The sequence below is a fragment of the Pristis pectinata genome, chromosome 1 (genome assembly GCF_009764475.1).
Source record: "Pristis pectinata isolate sPriPec2 chromosome 1, sPriPec2.1.pri, whole genome shotgun sequence".
Taxonomy (NCBI): domain Eukaryota; kingdom Metazoa; phylum Chordata; class Chondrichthyes; order Rhinopristiformes; family Pristidae; genus Pristis; species Pristis pectinata.
Window position 1 is genome coordinate 33,214,705 of NC_067405.1, and position 22,557 is coordinate 33,237,261.

General features: G+C 40.0%; 1 protein-coding gene across 2 annotated transcripts in view; it reads left to right on the forward strand.

Annotated features, from left to right (window-relative positions):
- Positions 1-22,557, forward strand: part of osbpl11 (oxysterol binding protein-like 11) — a 78,352-nt gene that overhangs the window by 16,356 nt on the left and 39,439 nt on the right. For both annotated transcript variants that reach the window (XM_052025418.1, XM_052025409.1), the window contains exons 2-3: positions 15,045-15,113; positions 21,228-21,403. In XM_052025418.1, coding sequence (XP_051881378.1) covers positions 15,045-15,113; positions 21,228-21,403 — 245 coding nt within the window. The remainder of the gene's footprint in view (positions 1-15,044; positions 15,114-21,227; positions 21,404-22,557) is intronic.

Below are 22,557 nucleotides of genomic sequence, written 5' to 3' on the forward strand. Positions count from 1 at the left end.
AAAAAGTTCTAATTGCATGATTGTTTTGACATTGTTGGTAGTTGGTGACTTTTTTGTAAAATATCCATATAAATATTTGGGCCAATCTTAGATATATTCTAGAACAAATTTCTTTATTTATTTTATCTATATTCAATAATTAAAAAAAACATATTCCTTTCATAGAAGTATTTTTGGGAGCCAACCATTTATGGAAAATAGGCCAATGAATCATATTAAAAGCAAAGATGTTTTAAAATGGCACCTTTTATGACACATTAGTTAAGTTCTTTTGAGACTAATGTTACCCATTAATGAGTTTTATGGTCTTTGCTACAGTATCAGTTGCAGTGTCCCAGCAAAGTATTTAGTTCATTGATCAAAAGGGTATTTGAAGAGCGAGATGTTGGGCATGACACAAAATTCATGCTCTACTGTGCAGCAGTGATCCTTGCCCTCCTCCTATCTGCTGCTGAGCCCTGGACTACCTACAGGAGCCATCTCGAGGCACTCTCGAGGAAAAATGCCACCAATGCTGTTTCTGCAAAATCCTTTAAATTTGCTGGAAGGAAAAGCGAACCAGTATTCATATCCTCTCACATGCCAATGTTCCCGGTTTCGAGTTCCTAGTTACACTGAAGTTGTTACTTGGGAAGGCTGTGTTTGTTCATGTGCCTGATACCAGACTATTGAAACAGACACTCTACTGTGAACTCGGTCACAAGGTGAGGCAGAGAAAAGAATGAAGGATGTACTCAGTTTCTTGAAGCAATGTATCTTCCCCATTGAGTCTTGGAAATCTCTCACCTATGACTGTTCAAAATGGAGAAGGTGCATTTGGGATGGTAATAAAAACCTCGAGTCCATTGAGAGCTCACAGAAATGGTGCACAAGTGCTGGAAGGAATGTACCACCCCTGAAACCAGCTCCCTGCCACCTGCCATGCACCACCTACCCTATCTATGGATGAGTCTTGGTGCCAACATTGACCTCATCAGCCAGGTCAGAACCCATAAAACCAGTGTGGAAGCAAGTTGTTCTCAATCCCAATGGGTTACCTAAGAAATGTTTCCTGTTGCTGTTGCTCCTTGAACAAGGAAGTTGTAGATTGACAGAGTTCTGTACTTCATGAGATGTCTGCTCTCTCATGTCTGGTGGCTGCTCAATATATCAGGTGGCATTATTTAAGGTAGGGTCATCATTTAGCTCTGAACACAGATTGTAGGATTAGGAGTAGGCTATTTGCCCTATAGCCCATTTTGTCAGTCAGCGAAGTCATGATTGCTCCATGATTTAAAACTATAAACTCACTTTTGCTCATCCTTTATTATGTAAAAATCTGTCACTATCAAAACTAAAAATGTTTACCCAGCATTCTTTGCTATCTTCAAATGTTTACTATCCTTTGCATGTAGAAGTGTTTCCTGACTTCAATCCTAAAGACGCTCTACTTTTAATTACCTCCGAGTACCACTCCTATAAAACTTTGGTTATGCCACATTTGGCGTATAGTGTGCAGTTCTGGTCACCACACTATAGGAAGGATGTGGAAGCTTTGAAGAGGGTATAGAAGAGGTTCATTTGGATGTTGCCTGGATTGGAAAATATTAGCTATAAGGAGAAGTTGGACAAACTTGGATTGTTTTCTCTGAAGCATTGGAGGCAGAGGGGTGACCTGATCAAAGTGTGTATCTTTTTCCCAGGTTTGAAATGTCTAATACTAAAGGTCATGCATTTAAGGTGTGAGGGGGATAGGTCAAAGGAGGTGTGTGGGGTAGGTTTTTAACACAGAGAATGTGGGTGCCTGGAATGTGCTGCTAGGGATGGTGATGGAAGCAGATATGATAGAGGCGTTGAATATGCAGACAATGGAGAGAGATGGACCATGTGCAGGCAGAAGGGATTGGGTGTCATTAGCTTAATTAGATCGGCACAACCTTGTGGGCCAAAGGGACTGTTCCTGTGCTGTACTGTTTTATGTTCTAAATGCTGGAATAGCCCAGTGTTTTCTGATCTCTTTTGAGAATTGAGTATGTTGAACAGCTCTAGTTAAAGAATACGTAAAAACAAAATTATGGTGTTACGTTTACAGTTTTGGAATAACTTTCCCTTGAGCTTTGGTTAATTTACTCATCGTCAACAGTTAGTTGTCACGGCACTTAAAGATATTTTGTTGCAAAATGCTTGCTAATTGGTCCATATGCTGCCAAGTGGCAGGGCAGGCCCAAGGGCCAAGTGGTTCATTCCTGCTTCTATCTCATGTTATGCAAATAGTAGTTCAACAGTTATTTGTTGCAAATGAACTTTTAGTTTATCATGTTAATAATCTGTTCCAAAATTCAAATATATTGTAATTTGCTTCTTCGAGATAAACAATGTTCCAAATTAATTTGACTATATACTGATTCTTGATGGATTTTGTATGTAAATAACGTTATGCCCACTTGGCTCTTGAACGTGGTGCCTAAATTAGTGCATTCTGTTGGATGGTATGTTGTTACATAATCTAAAATAACTTCCCATCTGTGATTTTAATATCAAGCTGTAAAGTTTTAAATTAGCAATTGTGTGGGGAATTATTAAGTAATAGAAGCAGCAATTGAGTAATGCTTGAGTTATTTTTCCTAAATCTGATAAATCCACATGCACCATTGCTGCAGATAAGTACAGCTGAACGCTTCACTGTATTTGTACTTTTCTGCACACTTGTAGTGGGACTTCTCACTGGATGTCATGCTGACACAAACTTGCTTAAGTCAAGCAACTGCACATATTCCTTAGCAAATAAAACTGCAGAACCACATTAATGAGAAGCACAGAGTCTAAATCTATAAGTGTAATATCAATGGCTAATCGGGACAGAAATTGAAAAGGAGATGGATGGAACCAGAGAGAAAGAAGACAAAGGAAAAAAATTTTTAAAGAAAATATTTTAATTATTTAAATCTGCATGACAATATTGAAGAATTAAGATTTAATATTTGTAATAGTTAATTTTCTATACCAGTGAGCTTGTTGACCAATAATGTTTCCATTAGCTGCTCTATTTGATTAACTAAAATTAATTCTTCATAAATTCAGAGTTACACAGCACAGAAACAGAACATTCGACGTAACTTGTCCATGCCTACCAAGATGCCTTTCTACACTAAGGCAAATGGATTTCTACACTAATCCTGTTTGCCTACGTTTGGCCCATATCCCTCTAAACCTTTCCCATCTACGTACCTGTCCAAATGTCTTTTAAATGTTGTATTTGTACTTGTCTCCTGCACCTCCTCTGACAGCTTGTTCCATACACCCACCACCCCCTGTGAAAAGTCTAACCCTTAGATCCCCTTTAAATCTTCCCCATCTTGTCTTAACCCTATGCCCTCCCGTTTAGACTACCCTAACCTGTGAAAAAGACTATGATTACCTACCCTAGCTATGCCCCTCATCATAATTTTATAAACCTTTATAGGGTTATCCCTCAGCCTTTTCTGTTCCAGGGAAAACAGTCCAAACCTATTCAACCTGTCTTAATAGCTCAAGCCCTCCAGTCCAAGCAACATTTCTGTGTATATTTTCTGCACCATCTCAAGCTTAATCACATCCTTCCAATAGTGTAGTGACCAGAACTGCACACAATGCTCCAAGTGCAGCCTAACCACTGATTTGTACAACTGTAACATGATGTCATGTTGAGTATAGGTATATGGTATGCTTTCCTTCATTCAACAAGATGTTGAGTATAGGATCTTGTATAGGACAAGATCCTGTACTCAACATCTTGTCCAATGAAGGCAAGCATACCATATACCTTCTTCACCACTCTGTCTACCGGTGATGCCACTTTTAGAGAATTATGTACTTTTAACCCAAGGTATCATTATTCAATAACACTCTCCAGACCCTGCCACTCGTTAGCCTAGTTTAACTTCCCAAAATGCATCCCTTCACACTTTTTTCTGAGTTAAATTCCATCTGCCATTCCCTTGCCCACATTCCTAGTTGATTTAGATCCTGTTGTAACCTTAGACAACTCTCTTCAATGTCCACTATACCAGCAATTTTGGTGTCATCTGCAAACTTGCTAATCCTGCCATCCACATTCTCTTCCAAGCCATTAATATATATGACAAACAATAAAGGACCCAGCCATGATCCCTGCAGCACACCACTGGTTACAGGCCTCTGATCCGTAAAACAACTCTCAACTACCACCCTCTGCCTCTTTCCACCAAGCCAATTTTGTGTCCAATTTGCCAACTCACCCTGGATTCCATGTATTCTAACCTTCTGGACTAGCCTACCATGCAGGGCCTTGTCAAAGGCCTTGCTGAAGTCCATATAGACATCATCCACCACCCTCCCCTTCATCAATCATCTTGGCTACCTCCTCAAAAAAACTATCCCTAATCAGTCCTTGCCTTTGCAAACGCAAATAAATCCTGTCCCTCAGACTCCCTTCCAGTAACCTTCCCACCACTGATGTAAGGCTCAACGGCCTGTAGTTGCTTGGCTTGTCCTTACAGCCCTTCATAAATGCAACGCTAGCCTTTCTTCAGTCTTCTGGTACCTCACTCATCCCTAGTGAAGATACAAAAATCTCTGCCAGAGCCCCAGCAATCTCCTTCCTTGTTTCCCAAAATGTCCCAGGATACACCTAGTCAGGCGCTGGGGATTTATCTACCTTTATGTACTTCAAGACTGCCAACACGTCTTTCATAATGTCAGTGTGCTTCAGGATATCACTGTTCTCAAATTGTTGTTTAAAAACCAAACTCGCTCACTAATATCCTTTTGTAGAAGGAGATTCTCCATTTGTATACACATGACCCAGTTGAACCTTAACTAATGACGATAATGGATAACACAGATTCCAGTGGGTAAGTGAAGAGGAGCCACACCACCACTTTCCCTTGAAAGTTGTGATCGACGCTCATTCCTTTTAATGCTTTTTTGTTTGTTAAAAGCTTCCTTAACATTGTGTGTCTTCACCATGACCATTTGCGGAAATCTTCAAATGTGTTGTATCACTTTCAGAACTGACGGAGTGCTCCTGGTTGGCTCTGTATGCCAGAAACTTCATTTTATCCAAAACTCTACTGCCTGTATCCTACCTTGAAACATTCACTTGCCCTCTACAGCCTACTTTCTGGATGTCATTGTAAACCCAGCTGTTGTGTTTCAAATTTAAAATTGCTATTCATGACTTTCCACATACAGCTGTTTGCCAAGGACTCAATGTTCTGGAATCCCTTTCTGAAACTTTTCTACTTTCCTTTTCTCCTCAAAGATCCTGGCTCAAAACCCAACTAACCAAACTTCTGCCCAACCGTTGCAGTTTGGGCTAATGTTGTTCATTTACCATCTGTTTTTTGATATTGTAATTGTTTGTATTCTTGGGTGGAAATTTCAAGTAAAATAAATTGCTAGTTGTCAGTTTGTGCAAGGACATACTGAAAAGCCTCATCAAAAATTAACAAGCACAGTAAGTGCTTAAAAGGTCTTGAAGACTTTTTAAGAATAGAAGGGAACCTTAATTTATATCTGACTTCAAAACAAACTTGTTAAATTTCTTTCGCTTATTGCTTACCCCCTAAACTGTCAGGTACCAGTCTGCACCTTAAACAGAACAGCCATTGTAGCAGCTGACGTAATTTGTGATCAGCCAATTTCTGAAAATTTATGGAGTCAGTTTTTTTTAAACTTGTTCCCAAGTACAGTTTGAAAATGTTTCCTTTATACATTACTTTTGCTCATTCAACCTATTTGAGAAGATGGGCATGTCGTCATGTAATGCAGATCCCTGCAAATAGTATTATGAATTGGCTAATGGAGATGTGTATAGTGAGCCTGTACTCAGTTGCACACAGCTTTGTTTTATTTCCCTTCATGTATCCCTGTGGAGAAGCATCAGCTCTCCATTTGAGAATTTACTTTGGCACAACAAAGGGCAGAAGCAGAGCTCGAAATTATTTTGCTTCAATATTGAAGCAATAATACATGGTCAGGAATGCCAAACACACAGTGACTTCAACAATGTTTCGGCTGCAGCTGAGGCTCTAATGCACGACATCAGTATTCAAACAATCGGAGAGGGAAAGGGTTTGGGGACTGGCTGTGGAAAAGTTTGTTTTTAACATGGATTATCTTGTTTTGTATTATTTTTATGTATGAAATCCTTGTTCTTTTGTGTTGGGCAGTCTAGCTATGTGTGTACTGTATGTGTAGTGCTCTTCAACTTCAGAGTCTGGGTTATATTTTGTATATAGATTCTTGTATGTGGATGATGTTACAACTTTGGCTTTTATTTTATTTAAGGTCTCAATTTGTATAGATCAGACTATTTGAATTTTCCATTGAAACTCCTGTTTCTGACTAATAATGGCTTCAAACAATCTGCTGGACAAACTCAGAGGGTCGAGCAGCATCTGTACGAGGAAAGGAATTGTCGAAGATGGTCAGGACATGATGCAAGGTTTTGACCCCAAATATCGACAATTCCTACCGCCCCCCCCCCCCCCCCCCCCCAATCGATGCTGCTCAACTTGCTGAGTTCCTCCCTCAGGTTGTTGCTCCAGATTCTAACATCTGCTCTCTCTTGTATCTCCAATAATGAGGGCTTTTCAGGTTTCAAAGTTGTTGGACATACTTGATTTTTTTTGTAATTAAACAGCTTTGGTGTATGGCTAACAGAAGAATGTCATGTGATAGTAGAGGGTGGATTTATAAAGACTGGAATACAAACTTTAATTATGAATGATGCACTTTAATGGGCCAGGAGATTAACTTTGCTTCTGTTATCTCTGACTGACTTTAATTATTATCTTGAAAACACAAACATTTTATTCTTTGAAATAAGCAGTTGCTGCTGGTGAATTATAGTCCACATAAAAAAGTAATGAGGAAATACTTCCCTTTTGAGAAAGCAGTCTTATATACTTGCAGTGTAAAAGAAGGTCCATTGTGTCAATGAGGTATTTGGTGTTGGCACTGATGGTATCATATTGCACACTGGCCTTGGGTAACTTTAAAACACTTTACTTTGGAGTGCCTGCATGCAGCTGGAATAAAAAATTATAAATAAATAGAATTGGTTTATTATTGTCATGTACTGAGGTAAAGTGGAAGAACTTGTCTTGCATACAGTTAATGCAGATTAATTCATTATACAGTTCATCGAGGTAGTACAAGGTAACAATAACAATGGAGAATAAAGTGTAACAGCTACAGAGAAAGTGCAGTGCAGGTAGACAATAAGGTGCAAGGTCTTAACGAGGTAGGTTGTGAGGTCAAGAGTCCATCTTATTGTACCAGGGAACCATTAAATAGTCTCACAACAGTGGGATAGAAGCTGTCTTTGAGCCTTGTGGTACATGTTTTCAGGTTTTTGTATCTTCTACCCGATGGGAGAGAGGAGAAAAGAGAATGTACTGGGTGGGTGGGGTCTTTGATTATGCTGGATGCTTTACCGAGGCAGCGAGAAGTATAGACAGAGTCCATGGAGGGGAGGCTGGTTTCCGTGATGCGCTGAGCTGTGTCTACAACTCTCTGCGGTTTCTTGCGGTCATGGACAGAGCAGTTGCCATGCCAAACTGTGATGCATCCAGATGGGATGCTTTCTTTTGTACTTTTTTTTAGCCTCCTGAGGAAGTAGATGCGCTGGTGAGCTTTCTTGACTGTGGTGTCTACATGGTTGGACCAGGGCAGGCTATTAGTGATGTTCACTCCAAGGAACTTGAAGCTCTCAACCTTCTTGACCTCAGCACCACTGATGTAGACAGGAGCACGTGCACCTCCCCCCTTTCCTGGAGTCAATGGCCGGCTCTTTTGTTTTGCTGACATTGAGGGAAAGGTGGTTGTCATGACACAATGTCACTAAGCTCTTTATCTCCTTCCTGTGCTCCAACTCCTCATTATTGAGATATGGCCCTCTACAGGGGTATCATCTGCAAACTCGTAGATGGAGTTAGAGCAGAATCCGGGCATGCAGTCATGAGTATATAGAGGGCTGAGTACACAGTCTTGTGGGGTACCAGTGTTGAGAATAGTCATGGCGGAGGTATTGCTCCGTATCCTTACTGGTTGTGGTCCATTGGTCAGGAAGTCAAGGATCTAGTTGCAAAAGGGTGTTGAGTCCCAGTTCTAGGAGTTTGGTGATGAGTTTGCTTGGAATCATACTTATCGAAAGATGGGAGAGCCCATTGGTGCTCTTTCATTTGGCCTTTCCGTTTAGTATCCATTGTTATTGGAATCTGTCATGAGGGTTTCTGCAGCTGTCTCATAAACACATGCAAGCTAGTCAGTAAATCTGTGAAGTCATCTATCAAAATTTGTTTAATACAAGCACTCCTAATGGAAGGGAAGTGAGAGCCAGTTTGATTTTTATCATGTCAGCAGATTATTTTGCAGCAGCAGCAGAACTTGGGCAAAAAAAAATTTCAGAAGCTATTTTGATTTTCTTTTATCGTGGTTTATGAAGGACTTCTGTTTCTTCTTAATTATTATGGGTCAAAATCTATCATGGACACTCATAATTTTAATTATTATGTTAACTGATGAATGGAGGAAATATGTAATTTAGACACCGTGGAATGTCAAGTTTTTTTCAATAAGAGCACAATAATCAGTAAGACTCACACCAGTTTGACTTCTGTAGCAAGTTGGCCATTTTCTAAAATTTAAAATTTGACTAGTAATCTCACCAGTGAGCTCCACACAACGATAGAAAATTGACAGTGTTGCTTAGATGTCAACCTAGGAAGGTAGAACTCTCAAAACTTTTAATAGTATTCATTTAAAATGGTTTGAAGTTTAGGTTTACTGTTTTCTTCAAATTGTCTCAACTAATAATTATCTCAACTATGGATAAAAGCAGGCTGATTGATAACTGGTATTAAATCAAGGAATTGGAAAATGATTAAGTACTTGATTCCTTCAGCAGCTAATTCTCATTAAGCTTTCACTAAGATCTGATTTGAAATGTTGTAATAATGTAGTGGTTATTCTGGTACAAAAGTATGGATGAATGATTTAGCATATCAGTTAAAGGAAGAATGGAAAGTCTATATCTGTGTGATATAGGGAGATGGGAGGTGGTGAATTGGGATAAAGGGTTCACGATTCTTAAAGCCAAGATGTCTGCCCTATACCGGTGCTGCTTCACAGCTGTACATCATATTCTTGTCCTTTAATTGAGTGCATTTCTGATTCAAAGACTAGTCATCCATTACCTGATGTTTAGCAGAGGTCACTGCAAAGTTAGATTTTAAAAAGTGCTTCATGATCAATTGATTACTTTTTGCAGTGCCAACAGATCTGGGTACCCATTATGTTATTGTTGAGGTCCTACAAATTGCAAATAAGATACATGTCTGGACAACATGTTTTGGTGATTATGGTTGAGAAAAAAATCTTATCAGAAACCAGGAGAACTTCTTTGCTCTTGAATGATAATGTGGAATCTTTACATATTAGGACGTGAACCAGTGTGCTAATGTTGGAGGAGGATACGATCCAAGTGCCCTTAGAGGATACTTAGGACAGGAAAGCATGATCTAAGTTTAAAGTCTTCACCAAAACGATAGCACTGAAGTGTCAGCCCAACTTTGTGTGCAAGTCCACATAGCCCCCCATTTCTCTATCATTCATGTGTCTATCTAAGAGTCTCTTAAATGTCCCTAATGTATCTGCCACCACAACCTCTGCAGGCCGTGCATTCCACACACCCACCACTCTGTGTATATATATAAAAAAACAACTTACCCCTGATATCCCCCTTATACCTTCCTCCATTCACCTTAAAATTATGCCCCCTTGTCCAATCACCTTAAAATTATGCCCCCTTGTGTTAGCCATTGTCTCCCTGGAAAAAAGTTTCCGACTATCCACTTGATCTAAGCCTCTTATCTTGTACACCTCTATCAAGTCACTTCTCATCCTCCTTTCCAAAGAGAAAAGCCCTAGCTCACTCAACCCATCCTCATAAGCTATGGTCTCCAATCCAGGCAACATCCTGGTAAATCTCTTCTGCACCCTCTCTAAAGATTCCACATCCTTCCTATAATGAGGCAATCCGAACTGAACACAATACTCCAAGTATGGTCTAACCAGAGTTCTATAGAGCTGCAACATTACCTGGTGGCTCGTGAACTCAATGCCCCGACTAATGAAGGCCAACACACCATGCGTCTTCTTAACAATCCTATCGACCTGCGCGGCAACCTTGAGGGATCTATGGACATGGACCCCAAGATCTTTCTTCCTCCACACTACTAAGAGTCCTGCTGCTAACCTTGTATTCTGCCTTCAAATTTGATCTCCTGAAGGGTATCACTTCACACTTTACCGGGTCGAACTCCATCAGCCACTTCTCAGCCCAGGTCTGCATTCTATCAATATCCTGTTGTAATCTACAGCAACCTTCTACACTATCCACAACACCACCAACCTTTATGTCATCAGCAAACTTACTAACCCACCCTTCCACGTCCTCATCCAAGTCATTTATAAAAATCACAAAGAGCAGGGGTCCCAGAACAGATCCCTACAGAACACCACTGGTCACCGACCTCCAGGCAGAATACGCTCCATCTACCACCACCCTCTGTCTCCTATGAGCGAGCCAATTCTGAATCCACACAGCCAAGTTTCCCTGGATCCCATGTCTCCTGACTTTCTGAATAAGCCTTCCATGAGGAAACTTATCAAACGCCTTACTAAAATCCATGTACACCACATCCACTGCTCTACCTTCATCAATGTGCTTTGTCACATCCTCAAAGAATTCAATCAGGTTAGTGAGGCACTACCTACCCCTCACAAAGCCATGCTGACTGTCCCTAATCAGCCTATGCTTCTCCAAATACCCATAAATCCTGTCTCTAAGAATCTTCTCTAGTAATTTGCCCACCACTGAAGTAAGCCTCACTGGGTCTGTAATTCCCAGGGTTGTCCCTACTCCCTTTCTTAAACAAAGGAACAACATTTGCCACCCTCCAATCATCTGGCACTACTCCTGTGGCCAGTGAGGACACACAGATCATCGCCAAAGGTGCAGCAATCTCTTCCCTCGTTCCTGTAATAATCTTGGATATACCCCGTCTGGCCCCGGTGACTTATCTATCCCAATGTTTTTCAAAACTTCCAACACATCCTTTTTCCTCACCTCAACGTGCCCTAGCGTATCAGCCTGTCGTACACCATCCTCACAAACGTCAAGGTCTCTCGCTCTGGTGAACACCTGAAGCAAAGTATTCATTAAGGACCTCCCCTACCTCTTCCGACTCCAGGCACATGTTTCCTCTTTCATCCCACATCGGTCCTACCCTCACTTTGGTCATTCTCCTATTCTTCACCCATGTCTAGAATGCCTTGGGGTTTTCCTTGGTCCTACTCGCCAAAGACTTCTTATGCCCCCTTCTAGCTCTACTAAGTCCATTCTTGAGCTCCCTCCTGACTGTCTTGTAACTCTCCAGAGCCCTGTCTGATCCATGCTTTCTAAACCTCGGGTAAGCTTCTTTCTTCCTCTTGACAAGATGTTCTACATCTCTTGTCAACCACGTTCTTTCACTGTACCATCCTTACCCTGCCTCAATGGGACAAACCTATCCAGAAGCCCATGTAAGTACTCCCTAAACAACCTCCACATTTCCACTGTGCACTTCCTCAAGAACATCTGTTCCCAATTTAGGCTCCCAAGTTCCTGCCTAATAGCATCATAATTCCCCCTCCCCAATTAAATGCTTTCCCATATCGCCTGCTCCTATCCCTCTCCAAGGTTATGATAAAGGTCAAGGAGTTATGGTCGCAATTTCCAAAATGTTCTCCCACCGAGAGATCAAAAACCTGATCAGGCTCGTTGCCTAGTATGAGGTCCAGAATGGCCTCTCCTCTATTCGGCCTGTCCACATAATGTGTCAGGAATCCTTAAAAAAAAACAACTCGCATTTGTTATTTGTTAATAGTTGCATTTTTGCACACAGGCTGAGCTTCAACCTGTTATCAACACTTTCACCAAAGCATATGAGAGAATGAGCCTTGCATTCAACATCTGCAAGAGAAAGGTCATGCACCACACTGCTCTTCAACACTGATGAATCCCTGAAAGATGTGGATCATTTCCCATATCTCAAGAGCCACACCTCAGCACTGGCAGACGTTGATGACAAAATTCATTAGTCTTCAGTGCACCAACACAATCTTTGGTCAGCTGAGGTAAAGGGTATTTGAAAATCAAGATGTCAGACCTGGTACAAAGCTCATGGTCTACCTGACAGTGTAATCCCTGCCCTCCCATACATGGCCTACCTAAAGTAGGAATCTCGAGCCACTGGACAATTACCACCAATCCTGCCTCCGTAAAATCTTCCAAATTCACTAAAAGGTTAAGTGAACCATCATTAGGCGCCTCTCCCAGGCCAATATAACTTTGTTCAACTTTTCAAGCATAAATCTTACGATCTGTGCCCGCATTTTCTCAGCAGGCAGAATTTGAAGTAAGTATGTCGCTAACATCAACTTTCTGGGAAGATATGGTGACACAGATGCTAAAAATATTATCTTCAAGGATAGGATATCTTTGGTCCGTTAGAACCTGAGAGTCCTGAGCCAGATTAAAGCATCAGATGTTGGCTCATTACATAGAAGGAAATATGACATTCTTCCAAGTATTATTTTAGAGAACTGAAAAATAATCAGTGTAATTTTTTATTGTTTGTCTGGTGTAGGAACTGGCTTTTAATACTGCCAATCAAATGTAATACAGTTAGTGATGTGTAGTAACCCCAACTGGTGTTTTACAGCCAGTGAAGTAGTTTTGACCCCAAATTACTGTTGTAATTTAAAATAATAATCTAAAACAATATGGCAGTCAATTTTGCACATGGGGAAACTAACAAACAGCAAATGATAATGGCTCTTTTTTTTAGTGATTTTGACTAAGGGTTTAATTATCAACCAGGGCACTTATGATCACTACCCAACTGCTCACCAGAGCAGCACATTGGATATTTTTTTGAGAGAGAGAAGATGGGACTTTGATTTCATGTCCAAAAGACACTTAAAGAATTATACTCAGATTATCTACCCCAAATTTTGTTGATTTTCCAGATCAGAAATCTTTTATATGGGGTAGGTTTATATGATGGTTTTGTGACTTCAGTTATATAATTTTAAAATGCTATGCGAGAATCATGACAATTATACAACAGAATAGAGTTATTTGGTATGTTAGGTTTGTGCCAATCGGTGTTTTTTGAATTATGCATGGGATGTGAGCATCACTAACAAGGCCGATATTTTTGTGTCCTCTCCTAAATGCCTTAGAATAGCTGTGGTAATTTTGTATTATTGCCATTCCTGTGATGAAAGGTCTCATCTTGATAATGTCAGGTAGCATTCAAGGATTTTGACCCAAAGTATAGCATTACATTTCAAAATTGGGAAGGTGTGTGCCTTATAGAGGAACTTGCAGGTGATTCTCTGGAACTCCGGCCCTTCTGGGTACTGGACATTATTGGTATGGAAGTTGTGACTGGTGAAGCTGCTCAGCATTGCTGGTGCATTTTCTAGGTGAAACACACTACAGCCACAGTGTGTTGATAGTGAAGATATATAACTGCTTAATGTGATTGAGTGCCAGTACATTGTCTACATTGTTTTAGATATTGCAGAACTACTCAAATGTTGTTGGAGCTGCACTCCTTGGGCAAGTGATCATTTTTCTATTATATGCCCAATTTGCGCTTTGTAGATGAGGAAAGGCTTTGAGGGGTCAAGAAATGAATCATTTGCCATGAAGTACTTGGCCTGTGATCTGTTGTGGAAACTACAAAATCAATGTAGCTGATTTAATTAAGGTCTAGTCAAGGATGACCTTGGTATGTTGAAGATGACAAAGGAGGTTCAACTCTTTTTGGAGTGAACTATTGTCTGGAACTTGCTAAATATTTGCCTAAGCCTGAATATGTCCATGTCTTGGTGCATGCAGGACTGGACTGTTTAATTATCTGAGCTGTCATTAATATTCATGGTTTTTTAAAATTCAATCAGACACCCAGCTGACCAGAGTACAGCTTCAATCCAAGCTTAGATATGCTTCAGGTTATGAAAATGCATAAAATATTCTTCTAAAACATTCTTGTATGCTTCTGATACTCATTTTAAACCAATGCTGTCGTATTATGGATTCACAAATAAAACAAAATAACTATTTATTACTTGCCCTCCTCAACCCTTTACAAGTTTTCTATTTCTTTCAAACTACCCCTTAATCATTTTTTCCTAAAAAGAACATCAATTTATTCTCTCTTCATTAGCATAAATGAAACAACATTGTGGCTCTTTTTGGCTCCAAAGATTGTTCTATAATCGGACAACTAAAACAAAGTATGTCCAGATGAAGGGTCTCAGCCTGAAATGTTGACTGTTTGTTTCCCTCCACAGATGCTGCCTGGCCCGTTGAGTTATTTGAGCAGTCTGATTTTTTTTTTGCTGCAAAACGAAGTATATTTTTCTTTGCTATATTTTTCTTCAAAATTTCTACCTACTCTCCTATCATATTTTCTTCTGTTGGCCAAAGCAAATTTTAATCTTTCATTGTAGATTTCTGTGTACAGGAAACTTTATTGAAACATTTCATTTAATTAAAACAGATGTATGGTTAAAATGGCCATCGACCCACTTGTTAATAACCAACCAACCCCTTTACAGTACATCTGGGCTGATGGTGAGCAGGGCATCGATACCCTGTCCTTGAGACAGGAATTGGCAGAATTGGGCAGTGGGCTCCAGCATCAGTATTTGGGACAATTGGTGGCGAAGCTTTTGGATCTTTTTAATGATTAGTGTGACCTCTTCATTTTTCCATCCATCCAAATGTTAGGTCATGCCTGAGATTTAATGGCTGTTTAAAATTTTCCTGTGTGCAGTAAACAAATTGAACTTCATATTGTTGTCCCCTTGCTTTGCTGTTATGAGGGTACAATTATTTTGTTGCGTGCAATGTATGATCTGATGCTGTACTTGTTTCTTTGTTTATGTAGTTTTGTCTCTGAATTTTATTCTCTCTCCTGCAGTGATCATATGGAGAATGTATGTGGATACTTGATGAAATATACTAATCTTGTCACAGGCTGGCAATATCGGTGAGTTGCTTGTTTCTTCAATTAAGCTCATTATTTAGGGTTCTTTTGCATTCAAAGTAAGTGTTGATTTAAAACAGATTTGCCTTCACTTTAATACAAGACCTATTTAGTACCATTTGAGTACAATAATACAATCAAGTGATCAGGCTCTCGGATTCATTCAGATTCAAATTTGTGCATCAGAACTGGAAATTGCTTTGTGCTGTTTTACATGTATAATATAAACAGTACATTGATACAGTTTTGATTTGCTTTTTCCAGGGGATGAACTTATGCAATTAATTTGCAACATTGCATCTCTGGTCATTAGTTTGAGTTGTGGTTGCCCCACTTAATTGTAGACCATCAGTGGTCTAGTATTGGCTAATAAACTGCTTGAAAGAGTTAACTGTATGAAAACAGTTCTAGTATGCAAAATGTGGCTCAGATTACTTGGTTTTTATTTGAGTTATAGTACTGGCAGGGATCACAAAAATATGAGGAGTAAAACCATGAAAGAATTTCAGTAGACTAATAGAATTATACAGCACAGAAGCTGGCTGTTCTGTCCAACTTGTCCAAGCTGACCAAGGTACCTGCCTAAGCTAGTCCCATTTGCCTGCATTTGTCCCATATCATTTAAAACCTTTGCTAGCCATGAACCTGCCTAAATGTCTCTATTAGACATTGTAATTGTAGTCGCCACTAGCAACTCATGCCATTTACCCACCATCCTTTTTGTGGAAAAAATCTGCCACTTGGGACCCCTTTAAATCTTTCTACCCTTGCCTTAAACCTGTGCCCTCTAGTTTTAGACTCCCAACCCTGCAATAAAGACTGTGCGACTATCCACCTTATCTATGCCCCTCATGATTTTTATAAACCTTTAGATGGTCACCCCTAGGGAAACCAGTCCCAGCCTATCCAGTCTCTCTTTATAACTCAAGCCCATTAGTCCTGGAAACATTCTTGTGAATCTGTTCTGCACCCTCACTAGCCAAATCATATATTTCCTACACTATTGTGATCCGAACTGCACAAAATATTCCAGGTGTGCTCTCATCAACGTCTTGTTGAAACATGATGTCCTAACTCTTGTCTTCAATGCCTTGTCTGATGAAGGCAAGAGTGATATACGCCACCTTCACCACCTTGTCTACTTATGGTGCCACTTTTAGAGAACTATGTACTTGTATCCCTGGATCTCTCTCTTCTACTACTCTTCCCATGGCACTGTCAATCACTGTATGACCTGCCCTGGTTTAACTTCCCAAAATGTATCACTTCACACTTATCCAAGTTAAATTCCACCTGCCATTATTTGGCCCACTTTCTTGGTTGATCTAGATCCTGTTAGAACATAGAACAGTACAGCACAGGAACAGGCCCTTCAGCCCACAATGTTGTGCCGAACTAATTAAGCTAATGATGCCTAATTACACTAATCCCTTCTGCCTGCTCATGGTCCATATCCTTCCATTGTCTGCATATTCATGTGCCTTTACAAGAACCTCTTAAATGTCTCTATCATATTTGCCTCCACCACCACCCCCGCAGACCTACCATTCTCTGTGTAGAAAACTTGTCTCGCACATCTCCCTCGAACTTTCCCCTATGCAGCTCCAGAAACATAAGGAGCTGCTTGAGGTTCTTGATGTTGTGCATCATTCTCCACTCCTGTGTCTCAGTGTCGCAATACAAGCAGTACTCGTGATGACATAGGCAGTTGCAAAGTACAATGAACAAGCAAGCAATTTGGAAAGCAAACTGCGAAATACACAATGTTACTGCAAAGTAAAAGAACTTTCTCCAATCCTTCTTGAGCACTCTCCTATTACAACTTCTGGGAAGACATTTTTCAGAGTCACTCAAGAAAGTAAACATGAACATGCAGTATTTATTAATAGGTTCCTGAAAACTCCTCAGATACCATCCAATCACACCGTGCTCTGACTTTATTGACAAGTTCAGGAAAATTCGCCAACTTTCTATTGTAATATTAGATAACCTTCATTATCCACCACAGCACCAATTTTGTGTCATCTGCAAACTTAGTAATCATGCCACCTATATTCTCATCCAAATCATTAATGTATATGACAAACAATGGGAGCCAGCACTGATCCCTGCAGCATACCACTGATCACAGGCCTCCAATCTGAGAAACAACTCTCCACCACCACCCTCTGACTTTTCCATCAAGTTAATTTTGTATCCAATTGGCTAGCTCACCCTGGATCCCTTGTGATCTAACCTTGCGGACCAGCCTACCATGTGGGACCTTGTCAAAAGTATTGCTGAAGTCCATGTAGACAACATCTACTTCCCTGCCCTCGCAATCCTTTTGGTTACCTCTCAATCAAATTTGTGAGATGCGATTTCCCATATACAAAGGTCCAGCTTAATTGAACAATATGGGTTTGATCAACTTCCATAGCTCTCAATTCTGGACCAAATTGTCCCCCTCACATCAGGAGAAATGTTGTAAGAAGCAAGTTACTCAAGGAGTAACGTGAAGCTTGCCTCTTTTTTTTTGAGAGGACTTTTTCAGCCCTCCAGATGCTTGCTTTGAGGTTATTGCTGTCTCACAGGACACAATTAAGGAGGTCCTGTGGCAGGAAGGCTGATGTCTGACACCAGCCTCAGTACTCGACAACCTGTATTTGTTCTGCTATATACTGTGTGATGTGGAGACCATAGATGGTATTGGGAAAAGGAGGAAGGCATTTATGTTAACCTCTTTCTGACCTATTTGAGCTTCCATGTAGTTAACTAACATTGCTGTGGTCTTCGAATTAACCCAACTTGCAGTTGTGTGGAAGCAATCATTGTGGAGGGTGCCTTCTGACTAAGTGCATCAATGGGCTTCAAGAGCTGCACCTCACCAAGAATGCTTTTGCTCAGCTTAGAATACATGCAGACAATATGCAAAATATTGAGTAAAAATATTCTTTGAGCCCACTAGTGGCCAGAACCTGCAACTATATGATAGTACTCAAGGTCAACATTGAAAGGGTAAATTGGTTTATTATTGTCACATGTACCAAGGTACAGTGAAAAACTTTGTTTTACATGCCATCCATATGGATCATTTCATTACAACAGTGCATTGAGGTAGTACAAGGGAAAACAATAACAGAATGCAGAATAAAGTGTCACAGGTACAGGGAAAATGCAGTGCAGGCAGACAATAAAGTACAAGGCCATAATGAAGTAGATGATGAGGTCAAGAGTCCGTACATACCATACTAGGTGACCGTTCGATAGTCTTATAACAGCTGTCCTTGAGCCTGGTAGTAAGGGAAGTATTGATGTGAGTTTATTGTTATAGGCATACATACCCAGGGTATAGATACCATGAAAATTAGCTTTTTGCAGCAAAAACACAGTACATTACAAATGTAAGTTAACATCAATTTAAATTAACAAATTATCCATAACTTGCATGACAAATAAACTAGATAAACTTAACGACACTAGTGCAAGTTGAGAGGGGGGGGGGGGAGAAAGGAAATACAGTCTGAGGTAGTGTTATTGTTTTTCAGGTCAGTTCAAGAAGCTGATAGTAGTGGGGAAGAAGCTGTTGTTGAACCTTGATGTGTGGATTTTCCACTGTACACCTGTAGGAGTTGTCAGATTTTTCAATGACTTGCTGAATCTCTCTCTACTTCTAAGAAAGTAGAGACAATGGTGTGCTGCCTTCGTGGTTGCATCTATGTACTGGGCCCAGGATAGATCCTCCAAGATGTCGACACCCAGGAACTTGAACCTGCTCATCCTTTCCACTGCAAACTCTGATGAAGACTGGTGCATGTTCAGCTGATTTCCCCTTTGTAAAATCCACATTCAGTTCCTTGGTTTTGCTGACACTGAGTGCAAGGTTGTTGTCGTGACACAACTCAACCAGCTGAACTAGCTCACTCATGTACACCACCTCGTCACCATCTGCCAACAATTGTAATGTCATTGGCAAACTTGTAGGTGGCATTAGAGCAATGCTTAACCACATAGTCAAAGGTATTAGAGAGAATATAGCAAGGTGCTAAGCACGTAGCCCTGAGGTATGCCTGTGTTGGTGGTTGGTTAGGAGGAGATGAGGTTTCCTATCTGTACTGATTGTGGTCTCCTAGTGACGAAGTTGTAATAAGTTTAAGTTATGTAACAGTAATAAGTTTAATTCAATCATGACCATACATCTTCCCATCAGGAAGTAAGGTTTGTGGACAGTCAGGATGTCTGTGAGCAGATTTTTTAATGTATTTGTCATCTGCATTTCAAAATGCAGGTGTAGAGACAAACACAAACGGAATTGTTACTGTACAAATTAATTTAGGATGAAGAAAAATGAGGGTATGTGGCTATTTAATCTAGGATGGCAGAGTGGTGTAGCTAGTGGAGCTGCTGCCTCAACTCAGTGATCTGGGATTAATCCTGACTTGTGGTGGTGTCTATGTGGAGATTGCACATTCTTCCTTTAGACTGTATCAGCAACTTTTATCGATGCACCATAGAAAACATCCTATCTGGATGCATCACAGCTTGGTATGGCAACTGCTCTGCCCAGGACTGCAAGAAACTGCAGAGAGTTGTGGACACAGCCCAGCGCATCATGGAAACCAGCCTCCCCTCCATGGATTCTGTCTTTATCTCTCTCTGCCTTGCTGAAGCAGCCAGCGTAATCAAAGACCCCACCCACCCAGGTCATTCTATCTTCTCTCCCATTAGGCAGAAGATACAGGAACCTGAGGGCACATGCCACTAGGCTCAAGGACAGCTTCTATCCCACTGTGATAAGACTATTGACTGGTTCCCTTATACAATGAGATGGACTCTTGATCTCACAATCTACCTTCTTGTGACCTTGCACCTTATTGTCTACCTGTACTACACTTCCTCTGTAGCTGTGACACTTTACTCTGTACTGTTATTGTTTTTACAAGTACTACCTCAATGCACTCTTACTAACTCAATGTAGCTGCACTGTGTAATCAATTGACCTGTACAATCGGTATTTAAGACAAGTTTTTCCACTCTACCTTGGTACAAGTGACAATAATAATAAGGTTTCCTCTGGGTGTTCTTGTTTCCTCCCACATCAGAGACATGGGAACGGGTAGGTTAATTGGCCACTATAAATTGCCCTGGTGTGTCAGTGGGAATATGTGGGGAGAATAAAATGGGATTAGTGTAAATTGGTGCTTGATGATCAGCCTGGACTTGGCAGGCTTAAGGGCCTGTATCCATGTAGTAGGACACCCAGAGGAAACCCTATTATTATTGTCACTTGTGTTGAGGTAGAGTGGAAAAACTTGTCTTGCATACTGACTGTACAGGTCAATTCATTACTTGTAAGACACTAATTCATTCATTTGTAGGATACTAATATACATATTATTGGAATTTTGTTACCCAGTGTGTAAGTTAATGGAGTACCTTTGGACCATAACATCTTGTGAATAAAGCTGAATGAATATTTGAGGTATAAATTAGTATTTTAATATTTGGATATTTTAAGATGTTGAAATATTTAATTATAGAAATGGTTGGCATAGCAGGCATACCTTCATTTTCCTTCATCCTAGGTTAAGCATTTGTACTGTAACGAATTATTTAGCTTGTCCTTGTCCTTGAACATGAACTTGTATCACAAAAGTAATACTTATTCCTAGACTGATTTATTATTTAAAATTGCAGCTTGTAATGCCAGTTTTCTCTTGAATCTTGGTTGTGGAATCGATATTCCCTCTATGATTTAAGTACATAATCTAGACTGACAAATGCAGTACTGAGTAAGTTCTGCAATGTCAATATTGATGTCTTTTGGATCTAATGTTAAGGTATGACTGTATGGTAGTCAGCTGTGAAAGAATAAATTAGATTGCAGTGTTAGTCTAAAAGAAATTAACTGGCTGTATGGTGCATTTTCTGAGTTTGAAATCTTCCTATGCACCAGTGGACTATTGAGCTGATTTAGAAACCTAAATTGTTAATCCTTAGTACTTTAATTCCTAGCAGCAGGTGGTCACTACATAAATGGCTTCCTTCTCCCAATCTTACGTGTGGTCTTCACATCAAATAAGAAAATTGCCATTATTTTCATTCTTGACATTGAATCCTAATTTTCCCTTCTACCAGATTCTTTGTTTTAAATCATGAAGCTGGATTACTAGAATATTTTGTCAATGAGCAGTCCAGAAGTCAGAAGCCAAGAGGCACTTTACAGCTAGCAGGGGCTGTCATCTCACCAAGTGATGAAGACTCTCACACATTTACTGTCAATGCAGCTGTTGGAGAACAGTATAAGCTAAGAGGTACAATAATGTGCGTGGTAGTCCATTTGATATAGATTATGTTGGTGAGTCTCTGTTTTTGTGTGGTATTGTACAATGGAGTGAATCATTTGGCTCTTGCTCTGCAGAGAAGTGACCACCCATGTTAAATAACACTTTCCATCCATTTTTCTCCCATAGCATCCACTTCGGTGTTCCACCATTGTTAGAATTCGAGATGACATGCTGCTGAATTTCGGTGCTGGCTGGCTCTGAAGCATCTTGTGGTTCAGATTAAAATTTTTTAAAAAATGCTATATTCTAAATCAGTACCAGTTTATTTATTTGGTATCAACCAAAATATAGGTGAATAACATTTAAATAACAGTAATTGTCCTTGTTTTACTCACTGATTTTTCATTCGCACTCTCTTGCCTAGCAATTGGTACATTATTTGGTGAACCTATCACTTGGAAATATGAACAGGAGTAGGTGGTTCAACTTCTCAAGCCTGTTCCACCACTGATTTGGATCACAGGTAACCTGTACCTGAATTCCATCAGTTAAGCTTTGCTCCGTATCCTTTGAAACACTTACCTCTGAGTTCCATCAGACTTAATCTTGAAATTGCAATTAATATAGCATCCAAAGCTTTTTGGGGAACAAATTCTATTCCACTTTTCCACTACTTTTTCTGTAAAGTTTTTCCTCCTAATTTCACTTCACAATGACCTACTATTATGATTATGCTTCCTGGTTCTGGATTCTCTATATTTACTTTATCAAATTAGTTTATCATTTTAAAAACTTTGATTATTTCATCACCAAACCTTCCGAACACAAGCAAATACAAACTAATTTCATGCATCCTGCCTGCATTGCTTTTTAATTACTTTGCCACATTGGTAATTAAAAGTGATGTTTGCAATTGTGATCCTGAGCTTGACTCTTTAATTTTCTATCCCTTCTATCTCTGATCACTGCTTCTTTTGCAGATCCAAGGAAGCCTGGTAGGATAGCAGTTCTTTCTGTAGGCACTTTGCAAACTCCCAAATTCAACTGAGTTCAAAAGTTTCGGGTAGTAATTGATGCTTCCATTTTTTTTCCAGACTGTAGTTGCTGGTAATAGTTCTGTTATTCAAATGAATATGACTGTCTTCCACTATGTCATCGACTTTTTTCTCTTTCCTGTGTCG